Source organism: Diabrotica undecimpunctata, chromosome 7 (genome assembly GCF_040954645.1).
Source record: "Diabrotica undecimpunctata isolate CICGRU chromosome 7, icDiaUnde3, whole genome shotgun sequence".
Classification (NCBI taxonomy): domain Eukaryota; kingdom Metazoa; phylum Arthropoda; class Insecta; order Coleoptera; family Chrysomelidae; genus Diabrotica; species Diabrotica undecimpunctata.
In genome coordinates this window covers 58,431,972-58,448,893 of record NC_092809.1, presented here as the reverse complement: position 1 = coordinate 58,448,893, position 16,922 = coordinate 58,431,972, and the positions used below count along the sequence as shown (strand labels likewise).

General features: G+C 32.6%; 1 protein-coding gene across 4 annotated transcripts in view; it reads left to right on the top strand.

Moving 5' to 3' along the window:
* Window positions 1–16,922, top strand: part of LOC140445383 (protein DOP1 homolog) — a 216,205-nt gene that overhangs the window by 130,878 nt on the left and 68,405 nt on the right. For all 4 annotated transcript variants that reach the window (XM_072537366.1, XM_072537364.1, XM_072537365.1 and 1 more), the window contains exons 4-6: window positions 4,147–4,336; window positions 6,970–7,145; window positions 11,523–12,877. In XM_072537366.1, coding sequence (XP_072393467.1) covers window positions 4,147–4,336; window positions 6,970–7,145; window positions 11,523–12,877 — 1,721 coding nt within the window. The remainder of the gene's footprint in view (window positions 1–4,146; window positions 4,337–6,969; window positions 7,146–11,522; window positions 12,878–16,922) is intronic.

The window sequence follows — 16,922 nt, the reverse complement described above, 5'->3', positions numbered from 1 at the left end:
GACTAAACTAAAGATTAGCATTTCCCGAAATGAAATAACTTGCTGTTTTGGTGTGTTAAAGGAATTACATATTATTAAACTATTGATCATAGCCGTATTCAATAAAACTTCAATTGCAGCTTTATGGTACCAGTGAACAGTTTTTCTCAGAGGTGAGAATAGCTTGCGAGTTGATCTGAGACGTCAACACAATCTTTTCCTTTGTTGTAGTCTATAATTTCTTCAGGTTTAATTATAGCTACACCATCTTTCTTATGTTTACCTGTCTCTTTCATGTCGATTCCATGTCTGGTCGTGAAGAAGAGATTTTACGACTTTTATTTTATTCTGGTCGACATCACGTTTATCGTGCCATTTGCCTATTACAATGTCATCACGATGTTCCTTTCCAATTATCTCTCCTTTTTTTCATTTTGCGGAAAGTATATCTTCTGGAATATATTTTCTGTTTTTACGTAGTGTCCCTAATAAGTGACTATTAGCATCTAATAATTGTTTTGCTAAAGGCACAGAATTCATGACCGTGTGGCAGTTAAAGCTTACATTCTTATATACAGAGGCTGTACAAAACACATAAAAGATCATTTATCATTATAACTTATATACTCCAGTCACCGTGGAGGAAAAGAGGTCAATACCTCTAAATTTTTTATAACTAAATCGATGTTGCTCATAATTTGGAATTAGGCTTATCTTACCTCCCTCTTCAAAAGTTATATATGCGATAGGTGAGCTTTTTATTTTTAAGGGGTGAAATCACCCCTTATTGAAAATAATGAAAAAAATTTATATTAAAGCATTTTATGGATTTAAATCGTGTTAAATTAGGTACTTAATTGAAATATTGTCAATTATATTAATGGATATTGTGTACATTCTCAACCCTTAAATAATCTTAAAAACCACCCCTTTTAATAAAAATAATTGTAAAAAATCGTTTAACAGGTTCAAACGCTTTTGTAGTGCATTTATATCATCTACAATGTAATTCTCTGCTTATATAAAATAATTTTGGTTGATTGCAACACTTCAACCCTTAAAAACTACCCCCTACGTCAAAATATATAAAAAAATCTTTTTAAACAACTTCAAAAGTTTTTAATGTACATTTATATTCAAAAATTCCTTTCTTATCAATAAAATATTATTTGATTGGTTGCTTATTTTCAACCCTTAAAAACCACCTCTATGCTCACGAAACAAATTCCCCTTTGGTAAATGTCTAAATAAAAAAATTAAGTATACTCATGATGTTTTTATTGTAATAAATTATGCATGAAAATACTTTACATTAGAAAGTATACAAAATATATTTACAAAAATAAAAATTATTTACAATATATCAAATTATTCATTGTCTGAAGCGTCATTCTCGTCGTGTTCTAACTCCACCTCTTCGTCTATTGCAGGACAGTTTTGACAATTGTCGCCAGAGCATGTTCCACACGTAGCATTGCAAAATAGACCTAGTCTACGACAGCCACACGCTGAGCCGCAACCCTTTTTGCAATTGCAAAAAATCAGTTTCAATAGTTCTTCTGGTGCAGGTGAACTTTTCATTTTTATTGGTTGTAAAATATCATCACTCTTGAACCATCCCCAATCCGTTATATGAATCTCTTTGTTTCCAAGCCATATCGGAGTTTGTAAATAAACTCTTTTGATATGCTCATTCAGGCACTTACAGTTGGTACAAGAGATGATAATTTAACTGCACTATTTTTAGTTGTGGCTTTAATAAACGATTCGTATCGCATTTGTTCAAGTAATGATGAATAATCTTCGACCTTATTCATTTTGTTCATGTGGGTGTCTTTGGCAAGGCCATACAGCAAAATTGTACAGTATCTCCCAGCTTCTAAAATGTCTTAGAGATCTGAAGTACTCCTGTCATTGGCACTCATTGGCGGCTTGCCCACGCAACGTCAAAGGACTATCGCTTCTCTGTGTTCGTTAGTTCTCTGAAGCAAATGTTCAGTTTAGAGGTGCCTATATTATATACATAATATATATATATATATATATATATATATATATATATATATATATATATATATATATATATATATATATATATATATATATATATATATATGTATGTATGTATGTATGTATTATATACATATTTGTGTGAGTGTTAGTGTGTCTGTTACCACTTTTTCGAATATACTTGAATAAAGCATTTATATATACAGAAAATAAGTTGATGCTCCAAAATATAAATAACATGCTCCAAAATTTTTTTAGAATAACTCCGTTAATTTTTAAGCTACAGTGTCCATTAAAAAAATATTTTGAAGGTAATTTCAAAAGCTACAAGACTAAGTAGATTAAAATATGTTAAAATTCTTTCTTTTTAAATAGTAAAGGGCCAAAGTTCTGATTACAGGTGTGTCAGCCGCTGTATTTCAAACTTCAATTGGCTATATCTCTATTATTTTTTGAGCTACAGCAAAAATAAAAAAATCAAAATTTTTTTTAAGAAAAAAACTACATTTTGGTATAGAACCATTTTTCACGTATCTCTTATAGTTGTTGAATTGTAGAAGATATACGTTTAATTTCAATTCTGATCGAAATAGTGTTACTTATACTGCTCGTTTTCTTTTTAAACGTTAGAGTAATTCAAATTCTTTCCTTCGTATTTCGCTTTGTTTTAATCGAAATGGCTTTTAACATAGCTCATTTTAAAGGTTTTTTTCTAGCTCTTTAAAAAGTGTTGTATGAGTTTTTATCAAAAAAGATGTCCATTTTCCGATATTTGATGTTAAATGCATCGAGTATAGTATCCCAAAAATAAAAAGTCATCTTCAAACAATTATAAGTTGCTTAGTATTGTACTTATAAAACTTAATAAAAAAACGATCATTTTGTTTTTTTATAAGCTTTATTTTTGTTCATTATAGATTTTTCAATAAAACGCTTTGTTTTTGAGTTATTCGTACAAAATCATTGGAAAACATGTTCTTTTTTGCGAAAAGTTTACTTTTTCAAGTGCGTTTAACTTAAAAAGTATTAATTTAGCGAAAAAAATTAATATGACATTTGTTGTTTAAAATTTGATTCTATATCAATTCCCGGGGTTATTTTGAGTGTAAAAAGTTCAACCTCCTAGATGGGGTGCCAACCACCCCAGGGGTAGAAGCACACATCGGCACAATATAACTTATGTTTTTTGAGTAATTTACTACCCACTGTAAAAATTTCAGATAAATCGGTGCAGTTATAAAAAATTTAAAGGGAAAATGCCACAGTAACTGGACTAATAGTGACGTGGGCCCTGCAACACATAAAAGATCATTCATCATCATAGCTTATAGTGACGTGTGCCCTGTACAGAACAGGAACATAAAGTTGTCATGGAAAAGTATTGTTGAAGATCCAACAAAGAAAATTGAATCAATTGATTAAAAATTTATGGTAATCCAGCCACTCTTATCAAATTAACAAATTGTTGAAAATATCGAATAGGCTGCAAGAGGGGCATCCATATTTTGTATGGATATATATAAGCTATAATGCCTGGGTTAGAATAATAGGGGAGGCTAGAAAGAGAATCAAATTTGTGGTCTATGAATGACAAAGATTTTTCTCAACGGCACTGTTGAGGTGGTAGAATAAATATTTATAATGGCTTTATTGCCGAACAATACTACAGGCTACTTATGTTATATGCATATGCAAAGATCTGATACTCCTTGCCAACTTGCTCTGTCGCACAAACGTCATAGACATAATAAGAAACATGCGCTCACACATGCATACGTATATAAACGTTCATGTATACTACACAATATGCAATATACATTACATACACAATATAAATGCATTACATTTTAAACAGACATTTTTAAAAAACTTATCATGGTTTTGTGTGTGGATTTATAAAAAAGAAAATAGAAGGCCCGTAATTTCCGCGACAAAGAAGGACATAATAAAACTGCTTACATGGATATCACCTAATTAGCATATGTACTTTGTCAGTCTTCAGTCCTCAGCTGACTGAGGTTGCACATGAATGAGTTATGGTGTTTTAAAGAAAATCTTTAAATTTTTGTTTTACCTTTTAATAAGTTAGTTTTTTAATATCTACATACTTTAAAGTTTAAAGAATTTAATTTATTAATATATATTAAATTTTTGTAGGACGAATTTACTTTTAGAAAATGTATGCGAGGGCGTGGAAGCCCCTTATTTTTATACTTGTATCTGGCAATGCGTTGCAAATAACAGTCCAGTCCGATTACCTGCCATTAGTTACGTTTTAGCACATTACAGCCGGAAGTTATCTATGGAAGACCAACTTTTTCTAATGGGGAACGACATAGGATTAATGGTAAGTGTCAGAATCATATCGAATTATTAATGAATGTTAAAAAGTAATCGAAAAAGTCGAGAGTTATTAATAAGCTAAAATATAATTACGGCGTTATTAAAACATTTGTTCAACAAGTTTTTATCAAAAACATTGGTGTAGCTTCAGCTCTCACTTAAGTCTCGCATTTATTGATTAAGTTCCACAAGTTTTTAAATTAGTATTTAGTGTCCTCCATGTTTTATTTTTAAACTGCTTGATATATAAATATTTCTTTATATAAATAATATTAGGTTAAGTTGATCCTTGTTGTAGAAGAATAAATACAATGTGAGCAGTGGACTAGTCTATGGAAAAAAAATCCTAGTCAAAACATACCAATAACTTATAACTAATTATTTACACCTAATGATATTTCCGGTAGTTCTTACACCTTGTTCTTGGTTTACGCACCACACAAATTAGCAATTCGCTAGTCCTTGTTGTTACACAAATTTTATAACTTAGAATGTTTCTTATTCGCAAAAAACAAATACAGGTAAAGCTGATGTCGCGTGGAGGTCAAACTGCTGATTAAAAACGAAAGAATTATGCGACAAGCTAGCAACCTTTTGTTAAGGAAGCTAAACAACGACTAACTGAAAAGCTGGAGATTTGTTTTTATTCAAAAGTCAAATAACTTGTTTTATAGTAAAATTATGGGTTACTTCCACCAAAAATAGTAAATTGCATTAAGATTTCACAAGAAAATAGCTTCGGCACAAAAGTTTCTAACAGTTATTTGGAAAATCCTAACCGACTCCTTCTGGGAAGCTTAGAAAGTAAATTTTTCGATAATAAATAAATTTAAATGATAGGTATTAGGTCGAAAGTCCGAACTACGGTTTATTGTTACAGACAGTAAGAATACAAGTTGTGTTAAAATCAGTACATTTGTCTCTCTCTCTCTCTCTCTCTTTCTGGAGGAGGAAGGAGGCTGTATTGCCCCAACCCTATTTAAAATATACCTTAATGAAGTTTTAAGAGTGGAAAAACAAATGTGGCAGAATGATTATTAAAGCAAACAAAAACATACTGTTCTCCCTAAGCTTTTCCGATGTTTAGGTTATTCTATCAGGTGATAAGAAGACACTGCATGGTAAGAAAAGTTAATCAACAATATTTCAAATGGGGCCTGAAAATAAATTTTGATAACACGAAGTATTTGGTAGTATTGGGAAACGATAGAGACTTAATAATGGAAAACCGAGTATTAGTAAAAGCTAGCCACAAATACAAATATGTTGGGTCATTAATGTCAGAAAGGGGAGCAACGACGAAGACATTAAAAATAATAGGATAGTAAGTACTAGGAAGTTTCAATTAGACAACTACTCCCGGTAATTTGGAATAGGAACACCAAAATGAGGTTTATATAGAAATAATAGATACCATAGAAGGAAATAGACCTAAGTGGTACAAGGCGATTGCCAGAAGATAGAAAGCCTTTGAAAATGCCTGGAAGCCAGCTCATGAAAGGAGAAGAGGGAGACTGAGACATAATTGGAATAAAGCATTGAAAGATGCCACGAGAACCAGAAACCTTCAAAATGATGCTTGGAGGGATAGGAAAAGGTGGAGGCTAGGAAGTGAGAAACGCCGAATGGTGTAGAACCACTCGCATGTATATTTATGTATATATGTAATCTCTTTCCATACAGATTAGATAAATAGCCAGGAGCTTACTGTTTCTCATGATGGAGTAATTAGTAGGCAAAATTTCCCCGCTTGTCTCTGTAGGCTCTTCTTTCTGATATATCTGCTAAGATAATAATAATCTTTGATCACAAAGATCATTAGCAGTAGTTATATCACAATAAGATTGTTGCGTTTTCCAAATGTCTCCTATTTTTTTTTCAGTGATCTATCCATAAAGTTGTTACTTCTTCTATTACTATATGTTTTAGAAGTTAAACTAAAATGGCCGACAACTATCTTTAACTAATGCACCTTTTAACTCTTAGACAAGTGTGCCAAGTGTGTCGTTTCTACTTTAGTCTACCTCTTATTATACTGCGTATAAATAGTAGTGAACTTAATGATCGACTGAGTAATTTCACTATAAAATATATCTGTTCAATCACAAATTAATCCCTTAATTTGTAATCTCACATTATTTTTAACTTCTTAACCTTTTATAGTTTCACCGTGTATAATTGAAACATTGTGAAACATATCGAGTAATATTTTAGTAATTAGTGTCCATTCACCTGCAAACCTACACTTAATAAATTGCCAAATAATATATTTTCTAATTGAACTTTCTAAGTGTTGCAATAACGGCCTAGATTAAATTGTATTGTAAGCTCATAGTTCAAAGTTTGTTAGTGTGATAGAAGCATTAACCTCTGTGCTGAGGTATACAATATTTGTGAAATTATAAATTGGGGATTTGAGCTCTTTTGAGCGCAGTCTATTGTAGAAAGTTACCTAACCAACAACTAGAGTGTAATTATCAGTAGCTGTCAATAAAACTATAATTTTTACTCCACACTTCAACCATTTATTTACCATCGTCGATCGAGAAGGATCGGACAAAGGGGCATTAGAAAACAATTCGATCCTTATAACTACATTCAAATTTGTCCATATCAATAATATTTTTGTACTTTTAGGTATCTGGCTTGTGTGCGGCAGTTCAGGACTCGAGCGTCTTGGTACAGAGATCGGCATTGGACTTACTAATGGTCTGCTTTCCTATGAACAACCAACAATTACTCTACGCCGACATGGTCAGATTAGTAACAGCAGCTTTAACGACAATACTTAGAAGAGATATGTCATTAAACAGGTAACAGAGAAATTATCTTTTTATAATAATTGAAATAATCTAACAGGGAAAACGAAGTCGAGTAAGAACTTCAACTATGATTCAGGTTGTGAATTTTTTAGATTGCCTTTGTATACAGAAGAAAACTTTTCCAGTTGCTGCGGTAGCGATGATTACTATGCATGCGTTTGTAATTCTTCAGCTCTCTCCGCAACTCCGCTTCGTCACGGTTCTCTCCTGCCGCGCGTATACCTAACCATTAGCATATCACGATATACAAAACAAATCCTCCTCATTATGAAACCACTCTTTTACTGTTGCTGCAATATGTGGCCTTATATTATCTTGCATGTACCGCAAATTAGGACCCTCAGCAGTTGGAAATGTAAGGACAATAGGTTCAGTAAAGATACAATGAATATATTAATATTGATTTAAAGTGCATTATACAAAAACGGGAATAGTTCGATGATGAAAAGTTATTCCAGTCTACACCATAACTTATACCACTATATGGACGAACACTCTGTACATGCCTGACTCTTTTTTGTCGACCAGGTCCTCTACAGACTGTCACTCTTCTTGTATCAGGGTAGAGACGAAACCTAGCTTCATCTCTGAATAAGACAGAGCTTCATTCTTCTAAGCCCCAATGCACATGTTGTTGTGCCCAGCTTAATCTGAGTCCACGATTTTCCATGACGTAACATGGGAACCATTGATGGATGTCTGGCGTGCAGGCTAGCTTCATGTTATTTATTCATTCCTCAAAGTTTGATCATGTACAGTAATGTTGTGGGTATTTTCTAAGGCCACACAGAGTTCACGTGCAGTTATGTGCATAATTCAACGAGCTAATCATACCACATAGGTGCACGTTGATGACCTACAGTACATTCAACCAACTTACACCTCTAAACGATTAACGAAATTCACAGAAAGTTGTAGTAAAAGGCACGGTAAACTGCACTGGTGTTCTCCATAATGTTTAACACTTTGCTAAATTTTAGGTATAAAATAAATATATGTGTCATTAACCCGTTGTTCATAATTTTGCATATTTTGTTAATTTTTTTTTAATAAATAGTATTCTTGCATAATTTTTTTTTGAAACAAATACTACCGTGCTAAGGATAATGTATATTCAAAGTAGATATACAAACTACAAAAATATCACTTTTAATTTTTGTTAAAAAATACTTCTGAGTAAACTAGAACATTTTGTCAATTTCAATAGTGGTGGTTAGATTGACCATATGTCTGTTAGAGTGTACCGTTGTTGAGACGTCTGCGATTACGGGTTAAAGTTAGGGTTTTCGTAAATATATTTAACTTTTTATTTTCAAATGAAAATACTTGTACTAAAAATAAAATAATTTTGGGAAACATTTTAATTTGCTTATGTACGGTTTCCAACCATTTTTAAACTTTTTATCAAACATAATTAAATTACAATCGGCATTCCTAATGATCATTAGGTTAATTTGCTTAATCTGATTAGGATCTTTGTAAGCGGTTATATTATATTTTACCTCTCAAGCACAACAGTTAGAAAGTTTCTGTATATTCATCTAAACTCCATATATTGTAATTCAAACCTGTAGTTTCAAGTAACCATCATGCCTAGGCATAAGTTGGATATTGATGAATTAATTGCAAATGTGCGTACATACTTTACCATGGAAAGAGACAATGGTGGACCTTTAAAGTCATTATTATGTATAAATCAACGCGTTTATGACGCACTCGGGATAAGTGAAAGTAAGGTAAAAACTGTAATGAAGACTGTCAGAGATTCTCAGGAAGATCTTACTCTGACTGAGTATCACGAAGACAAGAAAACAACTTGTAAACATTCTAGGAGCATTGACTTACCTGATGGAGAAAAAATTGAAATTTGCAATATTTTGTATCGAATGAGTGAAAACAATAAAAATGTCAGTTTAGATACTTTACTGGTCAAACAAAATAAGAGAAAGACAAGTTTCTGAAATTAAGAGGACTAGCCTTTGAAAAATGTTAGAGATTTAGGATTTCAATTCAAAAAAGAAAATAATAGGTTACTTTTATGCGAAAGGAGTAATATGGTTCGCAAAAGAATTACATTTTTACATAGATCAGACATGAATATTTGCAAAGGGTGGAATTAAAAGAATTTGGCAAGACGACAGCATAAAATCAATAAAACACACAGATAGCGAAGGCAAAAGACACATCATTCTTCATGCAGGAGTGAAAGAAGGCTTTCTAGAAAACGCAGATTTGATTTTTTCTTCAAAATCTGCTGAATACCGTGAAAACATGAATGCAGATATGTTTGTTAAATGGCTTGAGGAGACACTGTTACCTAGTCTGAGTGAACCATCAGTTATAGTTTTAGATAATGCACCTTACCATTCGGAGATTTTGGAGAAACAACCAAAAATATCATTTTTCTGGAATACGCCTTCAAATAAGAGGTACTGGAAATTTCGAAACGTAATGAAAAACCAACAGTTTATATAGTTGACCAAATTGTATCAAGTTATAGATATGAAGAACTACGGTTACCGCCGTATCACTGCCAGTTGAATCCTATTGAACACATCTGGGGTATAATGTAAAACGTATTATGATAATTACGTTGGATGCAGTGGATACAGTAACAATGCAGTTAGGAAAATGTGGCAAGAAGCTCTTAAAACTGCAACTCCAGAAATATGGGCCAAAACTGTAAATAAATGTGGAAACTTAATAGAAGAGTGATGGAATATAGATTTACATAGTGATAGCGGTAGTGAATTTAGTGACGATCATGATGATTTATAAAGTTAAATAATCAGTAAGTAGGTACACTATTATAATATTATTTACAAAATAATTGTACAGCAGGTTAACCATTATATATATATATATATATATATATATTGAATTTGAAATTTCCGCGGGAGCTATATGTGGAATATTCAAATGGGATCCCGTGTGAAGACTGCGATAAATCGTACATCGGACAAACAAATCGAAGGATACAGGTTAGACGCGAAGAACATCGAAACGCCATCGAAAGAAAAGAAAAAACTTCATCCCTAGCACAACATGTCATAAACACAGGACATAAAATAGACTTAAATGGAACAACAATGCTAGCCAACATCGAAAATAAGGCCAAACGTGTAATCAGAGAAGCCATAGAGATCGAAAAACATCCGAAAAATTTAAACACCAGAGATGATGCCCAAAGACTCCCAAATACGTGGAAAACAATTCTGCAGAAAAACGTAAAAATTAAAATAGCGAAGAAGACCACGCCCACTCTGCGCACAGGACCAATGACAAGAAGCGCAACAAGATATTTAAACTCAGCGTGCAGCGACCGAGAAATCAGTTCGCCTGTAACATCAAGACGAAGCAGAATCTGACTTGACAATGGCAAGTGTGACCTTGCCGAAACGTCGTCAAAACAATGGTTTTTCTAAAAACCAAAAATATTTAACGCGGAGTCAAACCCGGAAAACAACTGAAACCATATATATATATATATATATATATATATATATATATATATATATATATATATATATATATATATATATATATATATATATATATATATATATACATTCATTATTAGCCAAATAAACAACAATATTTAAAATTCCATTTGAATTTTTGCTGCTCATTTTATACAAATTAACTCTAACTGATAATACAGGCAAAAATATTCTAAACAAAGTAAGTAATTAAAAAGATTATTGAGAACTCCAGTGCAGTTTACCGTACCTTTTACTGCAACGAAAGGTTTTCTGCGCACTCCATTAATCGTTTAGAGGTGTAAGTTGGTTGAATGTACTGTACATGTCTTTCAGCGGTATTACCAAATTGTTAAGATCGACGTCACAATCACGAAATCACGCTCCAAGACACGTCAAAATTACGTGCAACATCAGCTTATGAAAGAGCCTGAATAATATTCTTAGCACTTGCAATGTCGATTTTTGCGATTAATAATCTTGTTTTAGTAAAATTTTAAAGCAAATACAGACTATCTTTAAAATTTGAAGCACTTGTTCTTTACAATTTAAAGCAATTAATCGTACGAATTTGAGGCGCTGTCACTTTTGCCTTAATAAAACAGCGCAATTAACAGATAAATTTTCATGGCATACATAGAGAACAAGTTTTCAAATCAAATGGTACGTATTAACAAGTTTTATTGGAAAAAGTGGAATAATAATGGTGTTCCTTAGACTTTTTTATGTGTGTATGTAAAAAAAAGGTTTTTTTTGTAAATTATTCACGAAAAAGTCCACTTAAAAAAATGAATGTTTTGTTGTGAGTTATGACTGCCATATTTATTTCCTTTAATAAACCATCCATTTGAGTTATGTCAAGTTCCTTGATCGTGATATTCTGTTTTAGGCGCCTGTATTCCTGGCTATTGGGATCTGAAATCAATAACTTACTAGCACTCCAATCTGAAAACGAACTGGAAGAGGAGCCAGCGCCAGAACAACATATTTTAGCCTACGACCTGCTAAACGATGCTTTAAAAATAATTTTAAAAAAATGCAGCACGGAAACTCCCATTGACATAAAACCGTATAGGCTGCTCATCTCTCTATTTGATAAACCGCAAATAGGAACTGTAATTTTAGACAATATTTTATGTGATGTTTTTAGAACGCTGTATTTGTCGTGTTGGTACCAACAGAAAAATAAAAACAGTGCTGTACGATGCGTGTCGTTTACAGGAGATCTGACGAGTTTAAAAAACGAAGAGAATGTTTTAAGCAAACAGTTTGTCAATAAGAATTGTCCAGAGCTAATAAAAAACGCTAATCTACTATTCAACACTTTACAAAGGCACTATATATGGTCTTACATAGAGAAATTATTTGTGGAAGCCGTTAGGAATATTAAAACTTACAAATACAGAGATAGAAATCAAGTGAGTGAAATAGGAAGTGGGCCTCCACATATTTTAGAGCTCTGCATTTTGACTGACTTTTTATTGGACATAATTCCTATAGAATCGTATACAGAAAACACAAACAATATCTTGCCGAACTTATTTTGGAAATTAGTGTCCACTATAAAATCAAATGTGGCTGATCTGAACCAACACGAAATATCGGAGAGTTTGCAGTTGTGCACGAAGATCCTGAGTAAAATTCAACCAGACACACTCATCCAGAATACAAGTGTACAAAATCAATCTCTGGATACAACACTTCACGACTCGCTAGAGAAAACTTTGGAGAATTCTGTGAATTTAGAAGACAGTACTGAAAATGGAGAAACGCGAATATTAGAAAAAAGTAAATCAGATTCTAAGATTAATGAAAACCTGAGCAATTTTAGTAAAAATGAGCTAACAGTGGGGGAAAATAATAGAGAAAGGTCCTACAGCAATCAAATGTTAAAAAAGAAAGAAAAAACTAGTCCCAGAATTGACAAAAAAAGCAAAAACAAAAAATCCAAGTCGACTTCCAGACTTGACGAGTCCAAAAATGAAGCAGATGATTCAATGAGTTCGGAAAATAACACCCCTGTACCTGACAAACGACCATTGACGGTTATAGAAACAGCCGAACCCTTGCCAAAAATAGCAAAAGTGGAAAACAAACATTTTATTAAATGCCTAGAAGAATACAAGTCATTTTACACGCACTTTATAAAAGTGAAACTTTTACCGAACACTGATATCAAATCTGTTGTGCAGTCATTAACCTGTGATAAAGATAGTAGAACCGTACGATTAGTAACTCTATTAGGTAAGTATTATTTTTATATATTATTTAGATAAATATTTTTGATACAAAGATTCCATTTTTTTAACGATGTGAGTTATTTGCTTTCCTATTTTTTATCAAATATGTTTTTGGGATAACTCACGCGTGGTTAACCAAAAAAGGGTGTGAACGCGTTGTAAAAACATTGAAAAGTGTCGCATGAAAGCGTCGTATAAACATAAATATTTGTTTGGTTTTTATTTCTTTTATTTGTTTGATTGTTTAAAAAATATCGAAATCGTACGATGCTAGACTTTTTCGTCGATTTCCAACGCTTTTCACCGCATTTTCGATCAATTTCCACACGTTTATAGGGATGCAAAGACAGGAAAAAGTGTAGAAAAACTCTAAAAAAATCTCCAGAAAAACATCGCAAGTGTACTTATTTGAGGCCTTGGCCCCTTTTAGTCGTATTCTAATGCCTTTCTACGTCATTGTAATGCCTTTTTAGTATTTTTTGTAGGTTATTCGACACTTTTAGTGCTTTCAACAGTTTTAGAGTCGAACGACGGCGACGTCTAAAAGCGTTGATTTTTAGTCGAAAAATCTCAAAACAACCAGCGTGAAAACATATAAACCATACGATTTGAATCTTGTAGCTGTTTTTCGTTGTTTTCCAACGGTATTTGAAACGAAGTCACGCTTTTTTTGACGATTTTTCGACACCTCAATGTTTTTCACGACGTCTCGACACTTTTATAAAATTTTGAGAAACATTGAAAAAGCCTTTAATAGATATAAAAAAAAGTTAAAAAACGTTGCAAAGTCTCGCAAAACCGAAAAAGCCGTAAATCAATAAAAAATCGTTCGAGAGAATTTTATATAGTGTCCTTGTAAGGTACAAAAGCATAAAAATGCTTTAATAGGTATAAAAAAAGTCAAAAACCGTTGAAAATCGCGGTAAAAGCTCCAAAGGTGTCGAAAAGCGCCAAGAAATCGTCGGTAGAAATTTATTTAGTGCTTTTGTAAAGTAGAAAACCTAAAAAAAGTCAAAAAACGTTGAAAAGCGCCGTAAAATCATCAAAGGCGTCGAAAAACGTCAGAAAATCGTCGAGAGATCTTTATATAGTGCCCTGGTAAAATAGAATAGGATCAAAATGCTTTTTAAGAGTATTGAAAAAGCCTTTAATATATATAAAAAAGTCAAAAACGATGCAAAGCGTCGTAAAACGTCAAAGTCGTCGAAAAACGTCAGAAAATCGTCGAGATAACTTCATATTCGCTCCGTGCGTGACTGACGCGACACCTACCGCCTTAATCTGACAGTTTTGGACCTACCAATTTTCAGCTTAACCATATGGCATTAATGACATATGTTTGACATTGTTAAATACAGGCGAAATTGACAATTATTAATAATTATCTTTTTAATTATATTTTTTCAGTTTATGTACAAAATAAATGTATGTACAGTAAAACCTCCCTTAACCGAAACCTTTTTAACCGAAACATCGTTTAACCGAAACGGCTGACAGTTTCAATAATTTCGTCAATAAAAAGTAAATGTTTGTCTCGAAACGTAAACAATTCCGTTAATTTCACTCACCAATTGATGTCTATGAGTGTTGGGAAATCGCAAAAACCAAGAGCTCTAAAAGATATTTCCGAAAAGGCATTTTAAGGTATAGAAGCCAAAAAAGTTCATAAATGTCGACCACTTTATTTTTAGAATGGTTTGAAAATGAATTCGTCTCAAGTGTAAAATCCTTTTTAAAATCAAAAAACCTTCTCATCAAAGCATTGTTGCTTGTTGACAATGCGCCCTCACCCTCAAAATCTACAAAATGGTGACAATTGTCAGATTTTTGCCACCATCTTTAACAATAAAACATTTTTATTGGTGAGCTGCGTCGTGGGCCAAGATCAAATCCTCAACTTTGGAAAAATGCTGGAACAAACTTTTTGATAAGATTCTGATTGACGATCCTGAAAAAGAAAATGGTAAGAAAACAACAGAAGAAATTAAACCTTTCATTAAAAATTTGCCGGGACATGACGAAATTAACTAAGAAGAGATACGTGACTGGTTAGCAGCTGATGACTCAGAACGTGAATTCATCGACCAGGACATCATTGATATGGTTCTTTATCAAGACAACCTGAGCATATCAGATGACGAAGATGACGACCCAAGAGGCAACAGACAGCACAAGACCGTCGACGAGATTTTTAATGCTTTAGAGGAAAGAATTTTATACAGTAGGCCTAATTAGTTAGGGACACGATTAGATTCTTAATTTTTGTTGTCATTACATAAAGTTTTGTCCTTTTCAGATTGCTTTACGTTTCGTCGAACAATCGAATGAGGCAAACTCATGACGTTCTGCAAATTAACGATGGAGGGAGAGAGAAACATTGTTGTCAAACGAAAACGCAAAAAAATAGCAGATTTCTTTAAAAAAGCATGTTAAACTTGTTCATTTTCCTTAATTTTATTACTTTCTTTTGGATTTACTTATTAGAAAACATTACGAAATCAACTCATAGTATTTTTTAATACCAATACTTTGATCAAGAATATTATAAAAATGTTATTTTTAACCGAAATTCTTGTTATCCGAAACGGCCTCCCCCCCAATTATTTCGGTTAACGGAGGTTTTACTGTACTATTAAAAACTGGGTTTCTCAAAATTCATCATAATATATCTTTTTAAGTCCAAACGGAAAAGAAAAGTTAAAAATCTAGTACTGGCAAATCAAGTTTTTCACGTGAAAGAGCATATAATTAAAAACAGTAATAGTAAAAGTTATGATATAAAAGCTATAAAAGCTATATATAAGAGCTAAAAAGTCATCAGGCACTCTGCAGTTAGCTTGAAGCCTTATAAAATATCATTTAAGGTAAATTATTTAAATATTTCAATTGCATAAAAATGAGGTTACGTGATATTTCCTTTTTCATATTAATAGCACGAATCCATCTTTTTCTTTTCTCTAATTTATATGTAATCTTTGGGAACCTATAAAAACTACACTTACTATTTTTGGTATTATTAGCACAACTAAATACGCAACATGTATTTGCACACATTTTTGATAAAATTTATGCGTAAAAAGATAGTGTCCAATTTTGTCATATTTCGCCGCTACGCACGCTGGCATCGTTTCAAGGTACCCCTACCATGGTCACGCACGGAGCGAATAAAACAAAAGTAAAAAACGTATAAAGTCTTGTAAAAGCGCCAAAGGCGTCGAAAAATGCCAAAAAAATGTCAAGAGCTTTAAACAGTGCCTTATTAAAATAGAGCAACGTTAAAATACTTTGTAATAGCATTAAAAAGCCTTTAATAGATATTTGAAAAATTAAAAAAACGTTGCAACGCGTCGTAAAAGTCTAAAAGGCGTCGAAAACGTCAAAAAATCGTCTAGAGAACGTCGTTAAATTGAAATTTTGGACACTGTTTATGTTCTTTCCTAGCTTTCCGTTGCTTTTTGACGCTTTTGGGAACATTTTTTGGCGCATTTACAATTTTTATTATTTTTTTGGAACGAATTGACGTCATTTCAATAACGGTTTGTAATGCTAGTCATCGCTTTTTCGGTTAAACAAGCAAGCTCTTGAATGCTCAGTTTGCGGTTTAAGAATTTAAAATTCTACATCTTATCTAGATCTTTGAGTCCTCGAAACGCAACCAGGTGTCAACCTTGAAAAAGTGTCAAAAGAAAAGAATCATTAGTATTGCAAAAAAACGACAAAAAATATTCGAGAACACGTAGAAAACATACGATTTTAGCATTTTGGTAGTTTTTCGACAGTTTTCGAATCGTTTTTGAATCGTTATCACATTTTTTAACGTGAGTTTAAAACAGGCTACGAAAACTATTGAATGCACCGTTTGTTGTTTAACTCTCTCGCCGCTAAGTGTAACATTAATGTGCATTCTGTATTGACACACGTGTAACATTAATGCACACTTACAGCGTTTCACGTTAACAAAATAATATAGTTTTGATGCACGACGAAAAAATTTAAAATATCATTGGCGGCGAGAGTGTTAAGCACTTCGAAGTGAAAGTGCCTTGAAG